Source organism: Anabrus simplex, chromosome 3, assembly GCF_040414725.1.
Source record: "Anabrus simplex isolate iqAnaSimp1 chromosome 3, ASM4041472v1, whole genome shotgun sequence".
In the NCBI taxonomy this organism is placed as follows: domain Eukaryota; kingdom Metazoa; phylum Arthropoda; class Insecta; order Orthoptera; family Tettigoniidae; genus Anabrus; species Anabrus simplex.
Genome location: NC_090267.1, coordinates 428,279,813 through 428,305,029, shown reverse-complemented (window position 1 = coordinate 428,305,029; position 25,217 = coordinate 428,279,813). Strand labels below are relative to the sequence as shown.

Here is a 25,217-nt window from a genome sequence, read left to right as displayed (position 1 = left end):
TAGTATATCACAGTTTTCTTGGTTGTTCAGTGCGATTTTACCCTGTTCGTTTCCGAAGCTCAAACTTGACGCTTGGTATCCTTTGAGTTTTCTCTTGAAGGTCTGATAAAAGTCTCTGGAATTGTTCTTGACAAAGTCAGTCTGGATCTGTTCCGGTTCGTTACCCATTATTAAGTTCGCTACTAAATCTTCAAATTATGGCAAGACTTGTAAATTCGTCAGAAACAAATTCTTGAACATGAATCTTACCGATATCACTCCAACAAAGCCAACAGGTAGAGAACACAGAAATACTGGCATTGTGAGACTGCAGCAGTTCATGTGTCACCAACTACAACTTGGAAGCCTGAATAGTCCGAACATAAATTTTGTCAAATAACGGACATGAACATGAGCAAGATGATACTGTAATTAAGAGTGCAAGACATTCATGACAGTATGAAGTGAAGAACCGACATTCATCCAAATGAGCCCCCAGTTGTGGTGTAACTGATGCAATATGCTGTGTAATAGACAAGGCTGTAATAATGGCACTGCCAACCAAGAACATCTTGCTTAAAGATATAAACAGACATTAAAACAAAACCAACCTGCAGTGCCGCAGCAGTAGATATAAAACTGTTCCCAGAATGTTTGGCCAGTTGTATACTGTACATCAGGGCATGATAAATCCCGGGCACCAGGTCGTCATGGCGCCTTAGATTCTTTCTTTAGTGCCTTCTTCCTCGAGCTGAGTATGAACTGTAAAATGAAAATATCTACGAATATTTATTTGGGCACGTCTGCTTATGTATTGAACTGTTATCTACCATTATCGCCCATTGTTTGGAACGCTCGCCTGTTATGGAGTCTACCTCTCATATTTAATTTAAACTACATCTCCAATTATTGTATCATTGCTGGATCCTCTTTATTTGTTCAATAAGTCGATCGATAAGCTGCGCGCTAGCGCAGTGTAAACTTCTGCTCAGTGCACTGCGAGCAGGCTCACTTCAGTCTTCTCTGGGAGCAAGGAAGCCAGTTGCTTAAGTGCCACCGTTCAAGATGGCTGTGTTCAGCCGTGTCCGTGGGAAGACATTTTGGGATAGCGGGAGCGTGTTAGAAATGAAGTGGAATACTCCTGGTTAAGTGTGTGAGACGACTAAGGCTAGGCCTCCTTTTTCTATATCTGTGAGCTCCAACCAAAATTTTGATTTATTAGTGTAGTTAGAAAGCAATGCCTGAATGTCAACAGATACATAAGCTATGTTGTGAAGTGGATATCCCACACAAATAAGTACTGGAAATTATAAGTATTTCAGCAGATCTCGTACGGCCGTGAATTATTTAGAGTGAGTGATCATATTGTGGATTTGGCCTATATTTTGCAAACCTTTTCGACAACGGTTAACGGTTAGTTTACAATTTATTAAAATTTGTATCCACCTTATTCACAATTAGAATTAAGTAAGGTTCAACCTTTTCAATACAAAACGTGTTTTATAAGATGTTCACAACATATTATTTATTATATTATTAGAACCGGTTTCGACGCTTATTGCGTCATCATCAGCTACAAAAATCACAAATGGGCAAAGTACATATCATAAAAATTCCATAAATGACTCTTGCATGGCTGAATACAAATGATGGACTGCTTTTCTCCTTAAAGGCTAGAAGAAAATGAGTAAAATATGATGTGATGCGACACATAAAAGCGTAGTAGTTTGATGGGTGAGTATTGTGCATAAAATTGGTCTGATGCTTTGAACATAAAAGTCTGAATGTGATAATAAAACAATGTAGTAAAAATGTCCACTCTTCTGTTGTTGTTCAATTAAGGCACATAAGTCCAGGTCCGATGTTATATGAAATTGGCAAGACCAACAAAAAGATTTTGTCAAGGCCGGGACACCTGATGTTAAGCGACTGAATAAGGTTGATCTTCAAATTAGTCTCAGCTCAACAAGGGTGGTCAATCTTAAAAGAAAGGAAAGAAAAACTAAGTTAGTGAAATGGAAATCTAAATGGAGTCGCGGCCAAGGATGATAGGATACGAGACTCACCTTGTTCAGCGTGCTGTGTGTGTAGTGTGAGAAGAGTTGTGGACAAGTGAGATGGGTGTGACTGAGTAACGGAGGTAGAGTGAGAGGGGTGGAAAGGGGAGGGCGGAGGGGGGGAGGGGGAATGGGGAGAGGAGAGGGGTAGGGAGGCGGAGTTTAAGGCGGGTCAGGAGGGCAGAGTGGTAGTGGTAGTGGTGTGGGACGTAAAAGAGTGCTGTGGAGAGCGTGAAGGATCAATTTTCCTCCCGTGGTTTTTATACCTCTAAAGACTTCGATTAGGAAGTCGAAAAGGATATTGGATTTTTCTGAAATTTCGTTAAAATTTTAAGTTAGGGTTAAAAAATTGGTCTAGGTGAATGAAACAGTTCTCCGTAACGTCGAGTAAAGGGCCTTTATTTATGTTTTTGAGAATTTCTAGGTCTTGTTCTATGGTAGTAAAATTATGCTTTAAGTCACATATGTGTTGGCCTATAGCAGAAAATCTGTTATATCTGATGGCATTGACGTGTTCTAAGTATCTTTGAAGCTACGCCCGGTCTGTCCGATGTATGAGGAAAAACAGTTATTGCATTGAAAATGGTAAACACCTGACTTTGCGTAAATGGCGGATCTGTTAATTGATTTGGATTTGTGAACTATATCTATGTTTCTATTGCTGGTTCTGTACGAAATTTTAATATCATGTTTCTTGAAAACGTTCGTTACACTGTGTATGTTTTCGTTAAAGGTGAAGGTGGCGAATAGGGCAGAGTTAGGTCTTTCTTTGGTTATTGTTGTCTTTAGTCTATGTTTACATTTGTTAATGATGCGTTCTGTGAATGAGGTGTTATAACCGTTGAATTTAGCAATGGCACGACTTAGTTGGGAAAGCTTTCTGCTATTTATTTATTTATTTATTTATTTATTTATTGTCACTCAATCTTCATTCATTTAATTGTGAAATATTTATTTGCGGTTGGAGCCACAGTCTGTTTTAGCACGTGTCCTTGTGTGCTGCCCGTAATTATTAATCTCAGAAGTATTGCAAATTTCAATTTTAAACAGTGTTAGTAGTTGCGGGCCCGTATACTAATTATCAAGTGGGTATTATTATTAACCCATTAGCGCCTAGCGTTGCCATATGGCAACGATTTTCACACCTTTTTCTTTCAATGCTGTAGGCAACAAGAAATAATCTGGAAGATTGTGGTGTCATCCGACAGTTAGAGAAGAGTTTGTAGAATCTAGTAATCATGTTTATTTCGTTTTAAAATCTATTGTTGTGACACAAAGACTGGTGGACTCTTGGTTATTTTAAGATTCCTTCGAAATGGCTGCCGGCGTCACGTACGAAGGATATAAAATCTATAAGTGAAGTTCTTTCATTGGATTATGTTTACAGTAGGGTTGTGCACACTTCATCATATGTGTTGTAAGCATTTGAAACAGTACGGGCGCGCAATGCCGTAGTAGTGCTTGTTGAATCATTAGCGTTGCCATATGGCAACGCTAGGCGTTAATACTCAGTAAAATAGCTGCAGCTGTCAGATCATGATACTTTATACTGATTCATACATCTTCATTTCAGGAAGGGATTTTCCCTTTTAGAAGCACTGGATATGCTATTGACTGAAGATCTCGATGTTGATATTTTTGTGGAACCGCCCTATGTAAATGTACTCACAGACGAGGGCTCCTGGTGATGAAGATGATGGTGGGCTTGTTGATAATCTCTCTCTCGAAAGTTATGTGTCAGTGCTGAAATGAAGCTTGTAAATAAAGAAAGAATCTGGATTAGTTACGATGGTGAAGGTGTGTTACCAGAGGACGGAGTGCCTTTTCTGTCTACTGATGCAAGATCTGTTTCAATACCCGATGCTGTGAAAGAGCGGATAACTGATAGAGGAAATAATAAATCATATAAAAACCAAGATAGACCGATGGGGCTGATTTCAATATTGGGCGACTGTTGACATTTCTGGAGCCTAGTTATAGCAAGTGAAAATCCATGACTGTTGTTAACATTTTTTAATTGTTTACAGATAACCAGCTGATCGAACATTTAGTTCGAGAGTCTAAAATGTATGGGGTGTTTTTAAATTGTACGGACCCACAAATAACTTCTGATGAAATTCGCTGCTTTGTCGCCATACTTTTCATTTCTGGATATAATAGGTTGCCCTCCAAGCGTTCTTATTGGGACACACAGGATATGAAGACAGTGAAAGATTGTCATTCTCTATCTCTGTGGCTAACGTGCAAGTATTGAGGGTGGGCTTTTATATGCCTCCGAAAGTATAGACTAATAGTTTGTAACTGCATCTGAAGTTCTTTGATTCTTCTTTTTCGTATTTTTGATTTTATTCTATTGTTCCAGTGAGTGTTTTATTTTGACAGGCAATGAACTGTACATATGTGTCTATATACTGTAAACAAATATTTTCTCCTTTGTTCAATAATTCTAATTTTTTTACCGTGATGTGAATAAAAACTGATATTCCATATTCTTACAATAAATAATGCTAAGATATTTCAACAGTGTTATTGCACGAAAACGAAGAAAAAAAAAAACACTTTGCAACCTAAATTCGACTTTCAAAACTCACTGTTTAAAAATAGGTAGTGCAAGCGCCTAGCGTTACCAAATGGCAACGTCAAATATCTTATGACCTATCGATTCCAAAATTCTGAAACTTGTTTTATTAGTTTATTTTGTTCTCAAACATGCTGCAAAACACAATAAGTCAGCAAATCTCAGGAAAAAATTAATTCAGGCACTAATGGGTTAAGATGATAATCTATCTTACAGTTCAAGTATTTATAAATTATATTGGTTGCAACCTATTTTTCTTTTTTAAATATTTTAGTTTTTCCATACTTTAATTAAACATTATTTACAGGATTATTTAAAGATATAGGTTTTTAAACCTTCCAAATATTTAAGTCTTTAAAGAAGCCTATGTAGATATCAGCTTCATTTATGTCCATTTAAAATTCATTATGAAGTATTATTTCACAATTTAATTTTCTTTGAGTTATTGGTTTAAAAAAAAAATGATTTGATTGTACATATATATGAAATGAAATTTCAAGTGTAATTTATTAAGGCAATTTTTTAAATTTACTTTTAATCTTGCTTCTTATTTAGTAGTGAGTAATATTGACCTAGCAACCTTTCAAGCGTTAATTTTAGGATGCATTCCTTTTATCCTTCATATTCTGGCCCTCCACGCATTGTATTTTGTGCTACTGCCATCATGGTAAGTAATTGTGATTTGGGTTCATTTTGCTATTTATGTGTTTCTTTGTTATGTCTGTGTTCTTCTTGTTGAGTTTGCAGTAGTGAAAACAACGCTCTGCTACCACTCACTACTGCAAGATTATTGTAAACGGATTCTCTTACACTGGGATGGTCTAGAAAAGTGCAATAACAAAACTATAGCATAACTGTTCAATGAGGCTATGGGTATCCTCTGGCGACAGGGCGTTAAGTATAATAAAGTGTTACTCTTTATTAGCGATGCCGCACCTTATATGATGAAAGCCGGAGAAGAATTATGTTTTGTATATCCTAAGATGACTTATTTAACATGTGTAGCACATGCCTTTCATCGTGTTGCAGAAGTGGTAAGAAGCAGTTACCCCAAAGTAGATTTACTGATTTCTTCAGTGAAAAAAGTTTTTCTCAAAGCCCACAGAAGAGTTCATCTTTTGAAAGAAATGTACCCAGAGATTCCATTGCCGCCTAAGCCGATTCTATCTAGGTGGGGTACGTGGCTGAAAGCGGTTGAATATTATGTTGAATATATAGACTGTATTAAGAACGTTCTGCATGCCATGGACTCTGAAGATGCGGCCTCAATTGATGCCGCGAAAACAGTTGTCTGCGATACAAGTGTGAGAAATGACTGATGTTACATTTGGCATCATTTTTCATGCATTTAAAAAAAAAAAAAAAAACCACTGAAAAGGCTCCAAAACTCGCATCACTCACTTTCTAAAAGTTGTGAAATTATGAATAAAACTGTGGAACAACTAATTCGTGGTACAGGTAAAGTTGCAGATGTAGCAAACATGAAGATGGCCACTGTACTTTCAAAGAACCCTGGATATGAAGAAATGACAAAGGTTGCTGCAATGCTGTGTGGAGATTTAAGTGTAAAAGTTAACATCGGATTTAACCCCAGCAGATATTGTGAAGTTGAATTATGCACCCATTACCTCTTCCGATGTTGAACGCAGCTTCAGTCGATATAAATCTGTCCTTGGAGATAATAGGAGAAGATTCACTTTCCAACACTTAAACATTTTGTAATCCACTGTTTTGGTAACAGAATAAAAGATTGTGTGTTCTTCAAATATATTAAAATGAGAAGTGCAACATTATGTTGCATGTAGATCTACTTTGTTTAGTTTCTTTGAACTTTGATATTAAATAGAAATTAATGTTATATGTGTTATTTTAAGTCCATATTGTGCCGTTTCACAGTTCTTTTTAAGAGCTGTAGTAACAAAGATGGAGTCTCTGCGATCAAAATGTCAAATAAAATGCATTTAACGTCAGTACGGGCCGAAACGTAAGTCTTTTCGTCGGTCGGTTACGGAAATGACCGCGTATAGAAGGCGCAGAAAAAAATGACAAATGGACATTATTTAAAACCATTATTCAAGAAAAAAAATGCTCATCATTTATTATATAATCTGACTTCGATGTGTTAAGAAGACGCAAGACTAGATTTGAAAGGGATTATCCAGCGGAGCTAAATACCATAAATTGGAAACGAAAGATAATTTGCGACTACACGCCAATCTGCTGATATCAAGATTTAAACGCTGCGCGGGAGATTAAATACGCAAAAAGAAGAGATAAATAGACTACAGTAGAACTACGTCACGAAGTGGCGCAGGTCCTCAATAAAATTTTCCCGATACTGTTTAATGTTGAAGGACACCTACTGACCAGTTGTTGAGTGCATTTACGCCAATAAAAAGATAGCGGAAAGAAATTCATTTTCAAATTGGAATATATACAGAACATCTGTCTTAGTCGATTTTGAACTAGTTTATTGGATCAACTGTACCCCAACGAAATCTATGCAATCTGAGCAACGCAAGAGATATATTAATTGGAAGATGTCAGCAATGAATCAAATATTCTATTATTGTTCTGTTTCATACGCACGAGTCTTCACCATGGGTCTGTAAGGAAGCAAGGCGATGCTGCTTGGATCCTGATGAGGCGATACTATGTTAGCTGTCCCGGATGACCTGTGATCAGTGTTGAGAAGCTACGATGTACCCGACCACTTGTGGAGGAACCAGATGACGAGATCCTAATCTCAGATGACCGGAGATGAGGAAACATCGAGACCATCTTGAGCAAAGCTAAGTCCATTACCTAAGTCGTTTTCGTAAGTAAGAGTATATTATTTCTTTTATTGCATGTTGATGGTTGTTTTGTGCTAAGACTGTGCGTGGATAAACGTATTGCTGATGTGATTGGAAGTAGGTATTCATCCATATGGTATGTTAATTCCACTTGTAGGCGTAGTCACCAAGTGATTGTGCGATCGTAATGTTTTCCAGTGATATGTGAGGAGAGACAGCGAGAGTTATTATTATTACCAGTGTTGAGTAGTGCGTGAAGTTGGCATTAATACCTGTGTGTCCTAATTTAAGCAATGTCAATCAGTTCGAGATCGTATATAGGATGTGTTTTATGAAGGAATATGGCAGTCGACTACTCCAAGTTCATGTTAAATTTGGCACTATGACAGTAGTAAGTAAAGTAGGCATTTTATGAATGTCACGGCACGTTGATGTGTAAGTTAAGGTTGTGATTTACATATGATGAAGTGAAAGAGTTGTTATATATGAAATATGTGTATATTAACGCGTCATAGATATGATATATGGATGTTAATGATTTATGATGGTGGTAGTTATTGTTTTCTTCGAGAGAGAAATAGTCATAGTGGTGCGAAGTGAGATCTAGTCATTCCAAATGATGTTTCGGAGGGAGTCACAGAATTCTCGCCAATTCCATGTAATAATTCTGGATCTTACGCATTGTACATAGCTTAGGATATGATCTTGAGACGAGTAGTGCAATGTTTTTTTCATCCATGTTAGGATTACCTAGAGAATCATATATGTACTCAAGATAAGATTTGAGCTTTCGCTGATTTACTTAGGATGATCTTGAAAATTCTCACGGTGTATAACTTTATTTCTGGATAAATTTCAACCTATAGGCTGATCACTGGTGACCTAGATTTTCAAAAGAGAATTAATTTTTTTTTTAGTCGGAGATAGTGTCATCTGACCATGTAGATTTTCCGTTGATAGTATGTGTTATGAAAGCTACATATGATATGTGTGGTGACGTTTTTTTGTTTTTTTTTTTTTTGCAACCATGTACGCACGTAGTCTGATAATCAATAAGCTAAGGTCATATTACCTTAAGTTCATAAATTAAATCTTGCGATAATGTTACTTGTAGGGTGATTACGACTTACAATGGACGTAGCTTGGCTCATGATGTGTGACACAAGGAAATATGAGCGTCTAAGAGGCAACTAAGTAGGCAGAAGTGAATGTTTAAAATGTAAAACATACAAGAGAGTACTTGTCAAATCAAATCTGAAGAAGAGCTTGGTGATAGCCTCATTGAGAGTCCTAAACCTGCATCTAGACAAACAGTCAGTGAAAATTGAGTAATGTGACAGTTTATAGAGTAAGGATTAGGTGGTAACTAACAGAATCTAATGCTGATCCCCAGAATAATTGATTCAGACAACTTGAACTCCATTTCTTGACTGAACATTAAAAATCGGCAATTCTACTAGCGTTTCTTTATTTTCTCAAGAGTGTGTCACTAGAAATACTGTAAATAGTAGTTAATACAATTTTTATTTTCTTCTTTGAGGATGCATCCTATATTCTTAGTATACTTGATTTTAATGTTTATTTTCTTGCCAGTATGGCACATGTAAATACCATTATCTGTATTCACATTAATTTATTTTGTTATCACCCAGCTTTGTAGGTGAGTTGTATACGAAGGAAAACATAGCTTTTTCAAAAAATTCCCAGATGTTACATGAAGTTTATGCTAATAATTTATGATTTTGGAGATTAATGGGCTTATGAAAGGAAATAATATGATCCGAGAAGACATTTATTTAGGATGAATTCGGAAGATGTAATTTTTCTGGAAGTTGTTGACGGATATAGACTATAGGGTAGACAATGAGTCACTCATTTCAAGAACGACTTCATTGGTAAAAATTTGAGATAATTTTCTTGAATATTTGACTTAATATTTTAAATTAATATGGAATAGTGAAACCTAAACACTCTTTCTCTGTGTTCTTAGAATAAGAATTAGTTGTAAGACTGTAGTAGTTTCAAGCGACGACAATTTCTATAAGAGTTAATAAGAATATGGTACCTAACTAGTTACGAGTAAGAGACGTCTTTCTGCGTTAGTTAGAAACTACCATTAATCGACCTGGACGTTTTTCTATTACGGAACTCACACCCGTAGAACTCAGTCACCAGATTAATTGAACTTAGAGCTAGTCAGGATCTCTTGAGTCCATGCCTGGACGCGGGAACGGCGCAATATATAATTCCATATTTCTATAAAAATAACTAAATATATATGTACATATTTCAATAATTACCAGTATATATAAATCCGTTCCCTTTTCATATGTTACGTACACATGTTATGCGACCCTCTTAGACTGATTCTGATGGTTCTATCAGCTTCCTCTTCGAACGCTAGCCCTGTGCCACGTCCGGGGAGCCATCTGGTGACGAATAAACATACCATTTCCAATTCTATTATAACGTCTCAGTTTTTAAAAAACATTGTTTAAGAAGCCTTTCCCGTGGACAGTCGAGATTTTCTTCTGACGACGCATAGCACAGTTCTCTGCGAAACGTAAAGAATTTCACCTTATTTTCTTGACATGGCATAAGCCCAAAAGCCTATACAGTATCATGTTATCTCAGCTTGAAATTCAATTCCAATAATGACACAAACATCATACAGTTAAAAATACCAATCATATCAAAGAATGAGTTATTGACTATCGTGGACTTGCCTTCGACCAAGACCGAGCGTGCTTAGACCCACGCAAACAATTGACTGTACGGAAGAGGAGCGATTACACGTTATAATTCTCATGTTAGGTCCGTATTGAAATGTACGTAAATACAAAGTATGCTACAAGTGTTGTTATTTTTTATATCCACCTATTCAATACAAAGATCCTTTTAGAAATTAAATATTATTATAAAATGTTAAGGGACATGTTTCGCCCATATTAAGGGCATCATCAGCCTCAAACTCCATCAGGATCCTGATTGCTCTTAAAAGTCATAAAAAGATGATATCATTGTAGGTGTCTGTCCAAACATACAAATTGTTAGAATGTCTTTGGCTAAAATTGCAGTATCAAGCTGTCAAAAGTTCACGCGATTATACTTTCTGGAGCGTTGAAAAACTCGTTGGGGTAGAGTAATAAACAGCTCAGTCTTTATAATGAAACAGAAATGTGCCTCCTTGAATACTCCTGTTAGAGGATCAGAAAAAGCAAAGCTGATAAACTGTCACAGATGTCAATTTCGTATGTTGTGAAAAGACAACAGCCTTCTTAAGTGGCTGTTCAGCTGCCTATAGTCTATTTAACTGGCTGAAGGAGTGAGAGTTGAATGCGTTATGATAAGATAACTGTCTTCCTTAAGTAATTGTGGGAGTAAGGAAAAAGCATTCGGTTGTCTATAGATGCATTTATCTTGTTTGAAGGAGCGAAATTCAAAGGTTTTTTGACGCTGATAGAGTCCTTTCATCTGTAAAGATGTAAATTAGTTATGGAAAGGTTAGTTGAAGAAAAACAACGTTATGTGTAGGAGCGATTATCGAATTATGTTTCAAATTTTTGTCCGCCAAGTCGTAAAATGACACCGTCCATCTGCAAGACCGTAAAATGCTGCAATTTCCGTAAATTTTACGGATAAACCATAAAAGTTGGATGATATGCTATTCCTATTACTACCACATTTTATTTTTCAGAAGGCTAGATGCCAGTATGTTGAAGACGAGTACTAGAAAAATTACTAGGTTCCTAAGTTTGAGTGCTGGCTCCTGGATTTAGAAATATTTACATGGCTTGATATACAACTACTGTATATTTTCCTTAACCGTTTCAAGGTCAGGTTTTCTAAACGCTCACATACTCCACAATTTAGGTTTTTGCGGGCAGATAAATAAATCTCTCTATAAATAGCAAAACACACTCATTGGACATTATATTCACAAAAATGGGTAAAATACAGATGAATGAAATGAAAAACAACAATATCACACAATTTACCTGCTTGAAAGTTTGTTTGTATGATATTCCTCACAGCATGGGGCTGGGCACAAACCAATATTCTTCTAAGCTATGTTTGTTTACATGACCCATTAATACTTACTGATAAAATGAATACATTTCTTCGACAGTAACATTAGTCCATTTTGACGCTCGGGATCTGAGAGAAATGACCTAATTATTCTCTATGTACTGCGAGGGATACAAGTTCGTTTGTACGACTATTTTTTCCACTAAGGTATGCAGAAAAATTATTTTGAAAATGTCTAGTTCTGGAGAGTTTTCAGTCAAAGATTGGTCCTGGATTCCGGCAAGCAGCCATGTTTATCAGATCGCATTGACTTGCAAGTGTGGTAGTCATTCACATGAAAAATTTAAGTTAACAGTGCTCCCAAGAGAATACAAATTAGCGCAAGCTTCCGTAATATAGCCGATAGATGGCAGATAAGACAAATTCTTCAATCATTGCAGAAAGTAAAAGAGAAGCGAAGATACGATGCTGGAAAGTTCGACACACAATATATTGCGCCGTAACTGCTGGGGCACTTCCCGCGAGGTGCAATATATTGCGCCGTGACCTGGAAAGGGTTAACGGTCTAAAGGAATGAAGAGATCAACAGGATTCTGTTCCAGGCAATACTACCCAGAGTGTCAGGTGACAAATATGCAAATAAAACCTGCTTAGTTTGATGGATTTTGAAATAGCATCAACAAATGTTGTTACCGTGTTTTTGTGGATCCAAGAGATGAAAGAAGGTGCGGGCATGAATGGGTCTAACTACTAAAATCAAAAGATTAATTAAAAGATTTAAAATCAGAGAGATATTTCTTGTCTACTGTTTTTTTTCCTTAGTTTTCTAATGCCAACTGTTAACAGAACACGCCCCACAGCGACAGAACGAGATTTCAGTTACAGTAGTATAAACACAACGTAGGAGAAATCAGAAAATCAACAAAATTTGTCAATCTTCTGAGCTTGAAGCTCCCGATTTTACAAATGTCACTTGAGCACCATTGCTCCGTACACTCAAGAGTCAAGGAGACAGGTCTCCCACTTTCCTTTACAGAGTTCTAATGACACTTCTACAAAAATAGAAAGAACGTTTATGCTCTATGAATATCTAGGAGACTATGCTCCAAAGCTTCTACCATTACTGCCTTCTCACGACAACCTTCAACATCCAGAGCATATTTGCTCACGAAAATTTTCACTTTCAGGCCTCTCAAGGCACAACCTACATTTTACAATACCAACAGAATTCACTGTCAAACTCTCACGGTCTATCCACTTAACAAAAATAACTAAGTTTTACACGAGTATCGAAAACTCATTGTAGGAAAAAAAAAAACGGGTTACAGTTACTGGCCCAAAAATCAAAATGATGCGGAGGCCGACACTTCCTTTCCTTGAAATTTGCAAACGAGATTAAAAACCTATTTGGGCTCCTGGCCCAAAGTTACAGAGGCTAATACTATTCTACTGAGGTGACTAGATGTAGGAATTTTAAGTTACAAGGCTACAGATGGAAAATGGTTACAAAACAGTCACCTCAAATACAAGTTGATAGGGAAGTCAAGAGGGTGTCACACTCTCTATTCCCAAATTTAAGCTAAGTGCTTTTAGGCTTGTTTGAAATTTGCAGTAGAAAATTACATTTTAGAAGATTGGAAATTTAAGGTTACATCAGCTAGCTTTCAGATGCTATCACCTAGTTATTAAATGGCTGCCTTTACCTTACTGTGCTGGACTGCTCGATGAAGGGCAAAACGCCCCCGCCTCCACTATTAGCACACACTCAGTAAACTGGATGATCAAGAAGACAAGGTGACTCGAAAAATTGCCAGATTTCATACCCGAGAGGAAGGTTCGAGAGAGATCTGGACTAAGGCCCGATACGACCCCCATTTTTTACTGGATAATTAACTGGATAATTAGGTATGTAGAAGAAAATGCTGACTGGTGGAAAATACACGTACCAAATTTCTTATTGGTTAATTTTGAAGTTGGCGGAAAGAGATCTTAGTGTTGACAACTGTGATACACCAAAAAACAAAGGCAAATCAATTCAGTTTAGGAAACCTTAAAATAACAAATTACTTTAGAATTTTAATAGTTCCTCTTCACACTAGAGGGCATAACATACGTTCTTTTGGTAGAGCCATCTGTGAGGAAGAGTCCAAACTTCTTGCCCAAGTAGAAGCAAGTTTATATTGAAGATGGCGTTCTTCAAGGCTCTTCATTTGAATGAACGGGGCGGGTGTACCCTCGCGGTAAAAATGCCATGTAAGTAGTTTTTCCAGCCATGTACATACATGGATGCTTATTTCATTATACTTGGGCCATTTGGCACCAATCAGTAACTCAAGTATCATCTGAAAGCCAGTTACTGTATCAATGAGGACATTAGAAACTCCGTACAAATGCTCCTTGCCAATCCATTTGTTCCACTAAAAGATGTCGTGGAAGTATTAGATAAGGTTATGGATAAGATATGTGAGGATATTGTGCATCTAAGGCAATACATGGACATCAAGTACACCTACAGTAGGCCATCATCAGAACAACAACAAGCTGTTCTCCCAAGATTTGAGGCTGAAATGTGGAACATCTACAATGACCTTATTACTAGCTAACAGAGGACCAACAATGTGGTCGTAGGGACGACATTCCAAATTTCAGAAGATGATAGTCTGTCAATACACTACCATCATCAAGAAGTTCTTGGATTACAGCGGAGAATTAAGTAACTCTCAGTTACTTGGAGATCATCGTAACATTAAGACACTAATAAAAATTTTAAAAAGTACATTATTAGCCAGGAAAGACTGATACCACTATCCAGGGATATGATGAATACAAAAAAAAAATAACATTCCTCACTACTTACAGCAACTGGAATATGAGGATAGTCGGAAAAGCCAGAGCCAGAGGACTAACTGATCTGAATAAATTTAAATTAATACTTTTCAGTTGTGTTTGAGTCACCAGTCCATACACTGGTTTGATGCAGCTCTCCATGCTACCCTATCATGTGCATGCCTGCCAACTACCAAAAAGAGAAATTTGGAAGATCCTAAAGCGGAAAACTTTTAAAAACATTCGCATGCGTCGCAAAGTCTTGAGACGTAATGAAAAAGGAGAGCAAGGGGGTAGATTATAAACAATACTAATACAAGTCAAATACATGTTATGACCACCCCTGAAATTAAATACTTACACAAAGTTACATCTTGACGAGTACTCATCTGTTTCCATTTAACATTAGGAACACTTTCTGTGATCGTATAAAACAAGGAAATTAAGTAGAATATGCCTCCCTAAAAGACTGATAATATCGTTTTAATTAAAATCATTACGAACACCACTAAAAATACTAAATCGCCAATTCGCACAATCCCACAAGTTTCAGAACTACCGCTAATGTTACTCACACCCACACACAAACAAAGCCTTTCACAGCTGCTACGAAGCACGACGCAGTTACAAAAGTTGTTATATATAAATTCACAGCCTGCTACTTGTTAGCGAACATTTCAGTGAATGAAGTAGCAGGTCAGGTTGAACAGGTGACAAAAGCACAGTGATAAATCGATAATGTGATTATCAATACATTTACCGGTCAAATTTCAAACACTGCTTCTCATATTACCAGCTACTATAGAATCAAACAAATCCAATTTGACCGCAGAAAGTGAAACCAAGCGCGGATATTCAAAATCTGTAGAATAACGTTGTTCATCCGTACGACCATAAAACACACTCAAATCCGTACATTTTATGGAAAAACCAGAATACTTGGCAGGTATGCATTTGCTAACCTTTACGTTTCTACGTAAATACTGCAACCTACATCTACTCTAATATGCTCGTCACATTCATACCTTAGTCTACACCGACCATTCTTACTGCCTACACTTCCCTCAAAAACCAACCGAACAAGTCCCGGGTGTTTTACGATGTATCAGATCATTCTATCTCTTCTTGTCAAATTTAACCATCAATTCTATTCAGTATCTCTTCATTCGTGATTCGATCTACCAATCTCACATTCAGTATTCTTCTGCAACACCACATTTCTGAAGCTTCTTTCTGAGCTAGTTATCGTCCATCTTTCTCTTCCATACAATGCCACGCTCCAGATGAAAGTCTTCAAAAATATCTTTCTAGTTAATGACAAAAGGAATTTCATCTAGTATCTTTCCTTTTTTTTCTTCCTCACACAAATCAAGGAGGGAAAAAAATGAAACTAAGAAAGACGCCTACAGAAAAGGTCTCCGAAGGCAAAATTAATTGTCAAAATAACCTGCACATGTAATAGCTGTTTAGGTGGGAGGCCCATAGGTGAGATGTCCATAGGCAAACCAGTGTTTCACTCTTCCAACCAGGGGTTTTCTTTTTTCTACCTCTCTAAGTCCACTTGGGCTATTCTTGTAGGCTCCATCCTCATCATGTGACCAATCCACTGTAGCCAGGCTGTACCATCTCAGACGAGTAGAGATGTCTAAATCCCAGCTTCCTGCCTCACCTTATCATTTCTTAACTTCATCTCTGATGTCTGAAGTCTCGAAGAATCTCTCTTCACGAGTGCATGTTTTGATACTACAGGTCAAGATCAGTATGTAGTAGCTGTTGAACATTGCTGACTTTGTTTTCTTTGGAATCTTAATATTCCAAAAAAGGGTCCTCACTCGTTGGAAGGAAGGAAACCCGTTTGCAGCCTGTTGGTGATGTCTCTTTTGGCTAAGTTGTATCTGGAGACTATAATGTCGAGGTAGATGATACTGCAGTAAAATCTTGTTACTACTATTTCTGCAGGGGAAAATGAAAAATAATATGTTAGGCAAGAAAACGTACTACTGAATACACACATAAAATCTACCCAACAGCGATGTGGAAAATCTACTAAGATTTTTTCCGACATAATGGAATTTTACGTCGTATATCCACTGGTACAGTGAAAACTATGAGAAGAGAGTATTAAGAAAAAGAGTGAAAAACACGAGAGAACACACATGAAAATTTATTCCACTGGGGCTACCCCCTCGTGTGTGCTTCTACAATTATAGGGGGCTAACCCTGGTTACCCTCTTCAATTGAAGATCCTCTTTGTGGTGAGGGGGACTAGTAGCTCCTTTCTTGCGATGCCGAATGGAGCCCTATTGGGTAACCGTTCGGTATACAAGGAGGAGGAAGCTAAAGCACCGCCCAACCCTAAGGTGTAATGCGACCCGTGCCAATGGGGTGCATGGCACATGGGAGATGTGTCTTGAACGAAGCCTTCGAGATACTTGGCACCCTCTCGAAGTAAGTAGCCTTACCCAGGTATGCGGGGCTCTGCCTGGGCGGACATATATTTCCCTAGCTACTCGTGGGACTTGAATGAATACGGTAGCCATCCATAAACCGGAGAGCTCTTCTGGGGCCTCCGAGAGAAACACTACAACAACAACCGAAGGGGACTCTTCGGAGATACCCTCGGATAGTTCATCTTCGACAGTTAGAGGGCTCACTCAAGAGGTGGGCAATCTACGGGTCCAGAAGAAGAAGAAGAAGAAGAAACCGCTCTGGCGCTGAGAAGAGGAGATATAAGAAGGCCTTAAAGGCCTGGGAGCAGGCCAAAGAGGGCTTAACTCCGGGAGCTGAAGGGCCTTCTAATACCACGACAGTAACAACTGTGGGGGGATCCAGTGGGCACAAGAGGCGGGACCCTGCAAAGGGCTCTGCTTCTAGGACACAGAGGACCCCACCCACCAAGATGCCGGCGGGGAAACGACTTCTAAATAATAATATAAGAGAATTTATTGGACTCCAACCTATTCAATACATTACAGGATGTTAACATTTTTAGTTAAACATCGTTAAAATGGAGACATGTTTCGCCCTCCATGTGGGGCATCATCAGTCATATCAAAGCACCTCAAAATTAAACCAGACGTCTGGTTGGAAATTATGAACATAATAGGTAAGAAAGAATACATTACAAAACACGTACAAAGTCCTATCCTAAATGAAGTAACAATAGACTAGTTACACATAGTAAAATACGCTAGTGGTTTCTTAATATTAAAATGAGGCCATCATATGAACAGTATAAAAATGAAAGTAATCAAAGTCTATATGATATTGAGTTTGATGGTAGTTCTACGTAGTATATACAAATGTTGGCAAAATAAAACAATTTATAATTACTGTACACTTATTTATAATTGTTAAAATTTATGATTATAATTGTTAAAATTGATGATTATAAATAAGTGTACAGTAATTATAAATTGTGTTTTATTATGCGAACATTTGTATATACTACGTAGAACTACCATCAAACTCAATATCATATAGACTTTGATTACTTTCATTTTTATACTGTGCATATGATGGCCTCATTTTAATATTAAGAAACCACTAGCGTATTTTACTATGTGTAACTAGTCTATTGTTATTTCATTTAGGATAGGACTTTGTACGTGTTTTTTAATGTATTCTTTCTTACATATTATGTTCATAATTTCCAACCAGACGTCTGGTTTAATTTTGAGGTGCTTTGATATGACTGATGATGCCCCACATGGAGGGCGAAACATGTCTCCATTTTAACGATGTTTAACTAAAAATGTTAACATCCTGTAATGTACTGAATAGGTTGGAGTCCAATAAATTCTCTTATATTATTACTGAGATTCTTTCAATACGGAAAATAAAATGATTTTCATTACTTGTAATGAAACGACTTCTGTCGGGGGCAACCCCAGAAGAAGACCTGCAGACCCGCAAAAAACCCAAGGTGGAATATGCCAGGATAGCTAAAGCTGGGATCAGGATGGCCATGGTACCTGTAGGATATCCTGACCAGCAGCTAACCGAGAAACAGGTGGAAGCTGTGGAAGAGGCTATCACCAATCTGATAGATGAGCTTCTAGAGCAGGGGCCCATTAAGCCTCAGTTCCTGCATTGCTATCTGCCGAGAGGTGCGGCCGTCATTATAGCAGAAAACGACGAAACTGTAGCATGGCTTTCCAGTCTTGTTACAGGTATACAACCGTGGGAAGGAGCCAGGCTCACAATTGTGGGCATGGATAAACTTCTTTCCTACAAGAGAGTCATGGTCTGGATACCAGGACAACCAAAGGACAATAATGTCCTTTTGGGAAGAATGGCACGCCAGAACCATGGCTTAAATCCCACCAGCAGGAGGGTTTACGACCGCAAGGAGGAGAAGAGAGGTGTCCGAATTGTGGTCAGCATGGACTCCAGAGACGTGGAGAAAGTGGTGGGGAAGAAGATCTTCTGCGGGGTGCATGTGGCTACCTTCATTGGTGGAGGGCAAGCGTGACAAGCAGAGGACCAACCCCACCACAGACAATACCGAGACAAACAGGGGCGAAGAGCAGGAGCCCGGACAGGAACCTCGGCCAGCCAAGCCTCAAGACTCATCGCGGGAGATGGAGCAGCACGTTCCGGAGACCGCATAACGTAAAGTATTGCATGAAGGTAAGAATGATTACTTTCATACAAGCAAATATACAACATTGTATAGCGGCCTCTAGGGTACTTATTAGAAGTATCCAGAAGGGCAGGTTTTCGGTCGCCCTGATACAAGAACCCTGGCTTAGACAGGGGCATATCATGGGACTAAAATGTGCAGGTTTCACTTTATTCAGTGGAATAGCAGAGGAGAAGCCTAGAGCACGTATACTAGTTAAAGATCACAACGCCTGGGCTATACCAGGCTTCATTACTACAGACCTGGTAGCAGTCCTAGTGAGATATGAAGAGGGCAGACAGCCAAAAGACTTTGTTGTCTGCTCTGCATATTTCCCAGGAGACTCTGAATCTCCACCCCCGCCGGAGGAGTTCAAGAGACTGGTAATATACTGTAGGAAATAGGGATTAAACCTCATAGTAGGATGTGACGCCAATGCTCATCGCAGCATTTGGGGAAGTAAATATACAAACTGAAGGGGAGAGCACCTCATAGAATTTCTATGTACAACTGATCTTGAGATCATGAACATTGGTGAAACCCCTACCTTCATTAATAATAGGAGTGAGGGGATCATAGATCTTACCCTGGGTTCCATGGGAATCATACGGGAATTTACAGACTGGAAGGTTTCTTTGGAGCCTTCCTTGTCAGATCATAGACACATTGTGTTTTATATAGAGGGCTCCCTCGAGGTCCCGTCTTATAGAAACCCTAGACGAACCGATTGGACGTCTTTTAGGGAGGACGTGAGGAGGGGACTGGAGGGAGGACCCTCAAATATAATTAAAAACAAAGAGGAGCTAGAGCTCAGTGTGAGTTTTCTCACACAGCCACTGGTTACCTCTTATGAACTAAACTGCCCTATTGTTAAGGCAAAAAGAGTAACAGGAAGCTTCAAGTGGAATAGTTATCTTGAACACCTGAGGAGAAATACACGAAGGCTCTGGAATAAATACAGGGAACTTCAGGATCAAGAAAGCCTAGATTCTTACAAAGAATCACAAAGAAGGTACAAGTCAGAAGTCAAAAAGGCTTCTAGGAAATCTTGGAGACAGTTTTGTGACTCCACTGAAAGTCAACATGAAGCAGCAAGGCTTCATAAAATTTTAACCTTGGATAGAAGGGCAAGGCTGGGCTCACTGGAGTCGCCTTCGGGTGGATACACATCCACAGAGAGGGAGACCCTGAATTTACTGCTTGATGCCCACTTTCCAGGTTCGGTAGTCACGAATAGTGAGGTACAATTGAGCGGAACCTTCAGACCCGATAAAAATGGCTGGAAGGAAGCCGCAGAGATTGTTACCCCAAGAAGGGTGAGTGGGCATTAGAATCCTTTACCCCTTACAAAAGCCCAGGGGTGGATGGGATCTTCCCGGCACTTCTTCAGGAAGCGGGGGGAGGGTCCTTATACCATACCTAGTCAGAATCTTTAGAGCCTTTCTCACTATGGGGTACGTGCACTCCTTGTGGCGTCAGGCGAAGGTGGTGTATATACCTAAACCCGGAAGGTCTTCATATACTAGACCTAAGGATTATAGACCCATTAGTCTAATGTCTTTTCTACTTAAGACCTTGGAAAGACTGGTGGATAGACAAATCAGGGAGAAAGTATTAAGAGACTTTCCCCTGCATTCTCATCAACATGCATATCAACCAGGGAAGTCGGTTGAGACGGCACTACACCAGCTAGTTTCTAGGCTGGAGAGTGCCTTGGATCAGCAACAACTTGCTATGGTTGTATTCCTAGATATAGAAGGGGCCTTTAACTATACATCTTTGGGCTCCATAGAACATAGTCTAGAGAGAAGAGGAGTGAGCAGTATGCTCATAAAATGGATCATGGCCTCACTGCAGGGCCGTCAAGTTCTGTTTACCCTCAACGCTGTAATGTTGAGAGCTAATATAGACAGGGGGTGTCCACAGGGAGGAGTATTATCACCAACATTATGGTGTCTGGTAGTGGATGAACTACTTACCAGGTTAAATGTTGGAGGAATATACGCCCAAGGCTATGCAGATGACATAAGCCTGATGGCAGTAGGAAATTTCCCCAGCACGGTTTCCGAGCTTGTACAGAGCTCTCTACGTAGGGTGGAAAGATGGTGCCACGAGACAGACTTGTCGGTTAATCCCGATAAGACGGAGCTCGTGGTATTTACCAGGAGGAGGAGGCTAGACGGACTGTCAGAGCCTTTCCTATTTGGGAAAAAATTAGTTAAGACAACCTCAGTTAGGTACCTAGGGGTAATCCTTGAGGCAAGACTGAGTTGGAAGAAACATATAGATAAGGTGGATAAGGCTCGCAAGATTATGTGGGCCTGTCGCAGGGCCGTCGGGAAGACTTGGGGCCTAAGACCTAAGGTGGTCCAGTGGCTCTATATCTCTATTGTATGGCCCACGATCACCTATGCATCTTTAGTCTGGTGGCCAGGTTCGGAGAGTAAAACTGTGACCACCAAGTTAAACAGTGTCCAAAGACTTGCGTGTCTAGGAATAACAGGGGCACTGGATACTACACCATTATGTGCAATGGAGGCCATCCTAGGTTTTCCCCCCTTACATTTATATGTTAAGGTAATTGCGGGAATGAGTGCCTATCGCCTCTGGTCACTTGGAGGATGGTCCTTCAAAAACCCGAATAGAGGTCATGCCTCTATTCTTACAAGGCTTCACCAGACTTGCCCTATGACGATGAACGGGGATCTGGTGAAGTCTAGCTTTAATCTGAATTATAAATTTACAGTGGTGATACCCACAAGGGAGGAGTGGGCCGCGGATGCTGGGGCCCAAGTCTGGGGGCTGTACATGGTACACAGATGAATCACGGACGGAGACGGGCACAGGCACCGGGGTCTGGGGGCCTAAGACAAGGCTCTCCCTTCCTATGGGTAAATATGCTACTGTTTTCCAGGCTGAAGTATACGCAATACTAGCCTGTGCTGTATATATATGGAATATGCCCGGACACAGAAGACGCATCACTATTTGTAGTGATAGCCAGGCAGCGCTAAAAGCACTATGTGCAGTTAAAACATCAAAACTGGTATGGGAATGCCAAAGGATGTTAGATCAGCTGTGTGAATTTAGCTTAGTTACCCTATTATGGGTCCCTGGGCACACAGGTATCAGTGGAAATGAAGAAGCTGACAAACTAGCGAAAGAAGGCTCAAAAGGTTCTTTCACAGGACCAGAGCCCTTCCTGGGAAGTGTCATTCCGAAGCGTGAGACTGGTAATATCCCAGTGGACAAACCAGTCTCACTTAGATATTTGGAAGAGGTTAACTATAGCAAGGCAGGTACGTGAACTTATCAAAGGGCCTAGCCAAAGTTATAAAAAGGTCCTAATGAATTAGAATAGGACCAGAATGAGAATGGTAGTTGGGCTGTTAACAGGCCACAATACCTTACAGACACACCTACACATCATGAAAATCACCCAGGATCCGATGTGTAGAAGATGCGGTGAGGAGGAGGAGACCTCCGCGCATGTGTTATGTCAATGCGAGGCTCTTGCTAGCACTAGACATCGATACCTTGGCTCACATTTTGTGAGCCTGGAAGACGTCAGGAATGCCAAATCCGGACACTGGTATCCTTTATAGGAGCACTAGGGCTGGACTAGGCAAACCCATTTAAGGGGCACAAAGGGTCTTCATAGACCTACGTGTGGAGCTGTGCGAAGACAGGGCTCACTCATTTCTTATCTATCTATCTATCTATCTATCTATCCACTGGGGCTAATAAAATAATAGTGCACTGAAAAGTGTTAAAACACCAAGCAACAAACATGAAAACAATTGAACAGGTCCCATAAAAATATCAGAGTATTATTGCAGATCACACTCTTTCTGTACATAATGTTAGTAGAAGCCCTTTATTTCAGACCAGTTGGTTATTAAACATTATTTTTCTGGTCAAACACTTAGACAGTGAATTGGAGGTTATACACGGCCATCTGCAACTGCAACAGAATGACTTTTGTCGCCATTTTGAATCGAACAAAACTTTGACCGATCAAGACCGATTCAAGTGATCGAGTCCAAATTGGAAGGTGCGAGTATCAATATTCACACCAATTCTACGTGCTTAAAGATGTGGATGCCAGTCGACTTGCTGACAGACTAATTTTGTCTTCATTAGTAAGGAATTTCACAACCTTTTCCGTATCTATAATTAGGCTCTAACTTCTGAATGGAATGCGAAATACAAGCACAAACAGGCTCATTGTGTTATTCTGCAGTTTCACTGCTAACCGGCAAGCAAAGCTGAGCATTTCTGACGCCAATGGCTTGCTCCCCAAAGGTGCGACTTATCCTGTTAAGTTCAAGATTTCAAGGCCTTTTCCCATCATCACGCATCTGCAGCACGGAGTCTTACCCGAGTTGGAAACAACGTTCCTTCCACAAGGGTGGGGAAAAAAAAAAAAACATTTTCAAGGCTAGAAAAAATGTGATCGTACTAAGCAGTAATAGCGAAAATTCGTGACGTGATAAGCGAGGTATTTTTATATAGATTTAATACTATGAGAATCGGAACTTCGAATTTATGATGTGCTAAGCAGGAAAACATGTTAATGAGGAATGCACTAACGAGGTTTCACTGTATCCCCCTCTCTCCAAACTGTGTGTTAGTTTCATGCTTCTGGCTGACTATCTCAGTTCGCCATCACCACCATCCTAGTCTTGCTGATATTGAGGTTGAACTTCTGAAACTTGGCCTTCCATGTGACGAGTCTTGCCTGCATCTCATCTTCTGTTTCTCCCCAAATAAATATGTCATAAGCAAAGGCATCTGCATTAAGTTCACCCAGCGTTACCTTAAACTCTTATTTATATCTCTGCAACTCTGATAAATAGATCATGTAAGTCAAGTTATACATGAGCTTAGAGGAAACGAATGTCCCGTACCCGAAACACACTTAAAATATTTTTGTACCAGAGTGGAATCAAACGTCGCTAGTCATTTCAGGATTTATTGTCTCACTGAGCTAAAGCAATGGTATTTCCTACTGAATGACAACAGCACATTGCCCAGTATTTGGAATGCCCGGTTTCACAATAGGAAGGCTGCTACCCGAGTAGTTGACATCTTTATTTCAAAACTTATCCGGAGCTGCGTGATTGATGTTTGAAGAAGTGGGTGCGTCAAATACGTGAACATTTCTTTATCTCCACTTTGGATCCATCCATATTCAGGTGTGTAAATTATGCGAGGGTGTTAATTATGCAAAAAAATAGCAACCTCGTGTCCTTGTTCCTATATTACCTCATTGACTGATTTGTACGTCGGTGAAACCAGTTTCTTTTGTTTCACCTGTGCATATAAGGCTAATTTAGTTATACCCATATGCACCGGAATATTTCTTGCCTGCAGCCTTTCCACTAACAGTTCTTCACAGGCACTCGAAGTAGGGGTCTTTTCCTATATTATGGAGTGGTAAGGTGCACTATCCATAAGAATGACAGAAAGGCCTTTGAGCTGTTGCAGGAGCTTCTTAAACCAATCTAAAAAGCGAATATGGTCCATATCTTTGAGATAATCACCTGTTTTGTTTGATCCACCCTTCCACAAAACCAATGGATGATCCTGTGTGCGCAATTATTAATCTGGCGCTCCTCCCAGTAGTTTCATTACTGGAGCTTTTAGGACCGTCATCAGTCCAAGATTTAGCAATGCACTCCTCAGCATTCACACACATCTCATCCAACCACATTACCTCCAGGAGATCCTTACAGACATGTTTATTCACAAAAATACTCCTAGCCATCATGAGGTGCAACTTTTCAAGCAGCACTTTCTTTCCTTTCAGTTTTTTATATCTGAAACCTATGGCTCGCAGTACCTGTTTTAAGGAAGTTTTACCCCCAGAGAAGAGATTTTCCTGCCTACAGGAGACTGGTAATTTTGTCACGATAGGGTGTTCCGTGCAGACTGAACACTGAAAGGCATAACAGTCTATAATGATTATGTATGAAGTATGTATGTAGGGTATTCCTTCCTGCTGTATTAATCGTACACGTGTCTCTGCATTGCATCAGCCTGGAAAGAATTAATTCCTGTTACAGGAGATGGCTTAAATAGTTTCTTTCCTGGAGTGCTAAGAAACAAGTCCCCTCTATCAGCCCCGTTTCTGCTACTGCTAGGTTCCCCAGTCCCTTTTTCCTTCAGTTCCTGGAGGAGAACACCTTTCTGAATACAAGTACACTTTGAAAGCCCTAATGTTTGGCTTGAACGTTCCACTACTTGATCTGCAGGAACAGAGGGATGACCACGCAAGCAGACAAATTCCCTCTCCCTCTCGTAAAACATGCAAGTTCTCTGTACTA

The 25,217-nt window shown here is 39.4% G+C and overlaps 2 protein-coding genes across 16 annotated transcripts in view; one reads left to right on the top strand and one right to left on the bottom strand.

Annotated features, from left to right (window-relative positions):
• Positions 1-25,217, bottom strand: part of LOC136866457 (nuclear pore complex protein Nup98-Nup96) — a 274,665-nt gene that overhangs the window by 159,989 nt on the left and 89,459 nt on the right. Inside the window, exon 1 of one of the 15 annotated variants that reach the window (XM_068226739.1) lies at positions 591-717. The exons of the other annotated variants lie outside the window; for them this stretch is intronic. The gene's annotated coding sequence lies outside the window, so the exon portion shown is untranslated. Of the gene's footprint in view, positions 1-590; positions 718-25,217 lie in introns of those variants that run through there. 15 annotated transcript variants of the gene reach the window in all.
• LOC137498917 (uncharacterized) overlaps positions 18,031-25,217 on the top strand; it is a 47,698-nt gene continuing 40,511 nt past the window's right edge. The window contains exon 1 of the mRNA XM_068226740.1: positions 18,031-18,896. Within this exon, the coding sequence (XP_068082841.1) occupies positions 18,127-18,738 (612 nt within the window). The 5' untranslated portion in view covers positions 18,031-18,126 and the 3' untranslated portion in view covers positions 18,739-18,896. The remainder of the gene's footprint in view (positions 18,897-25,217) is intronic.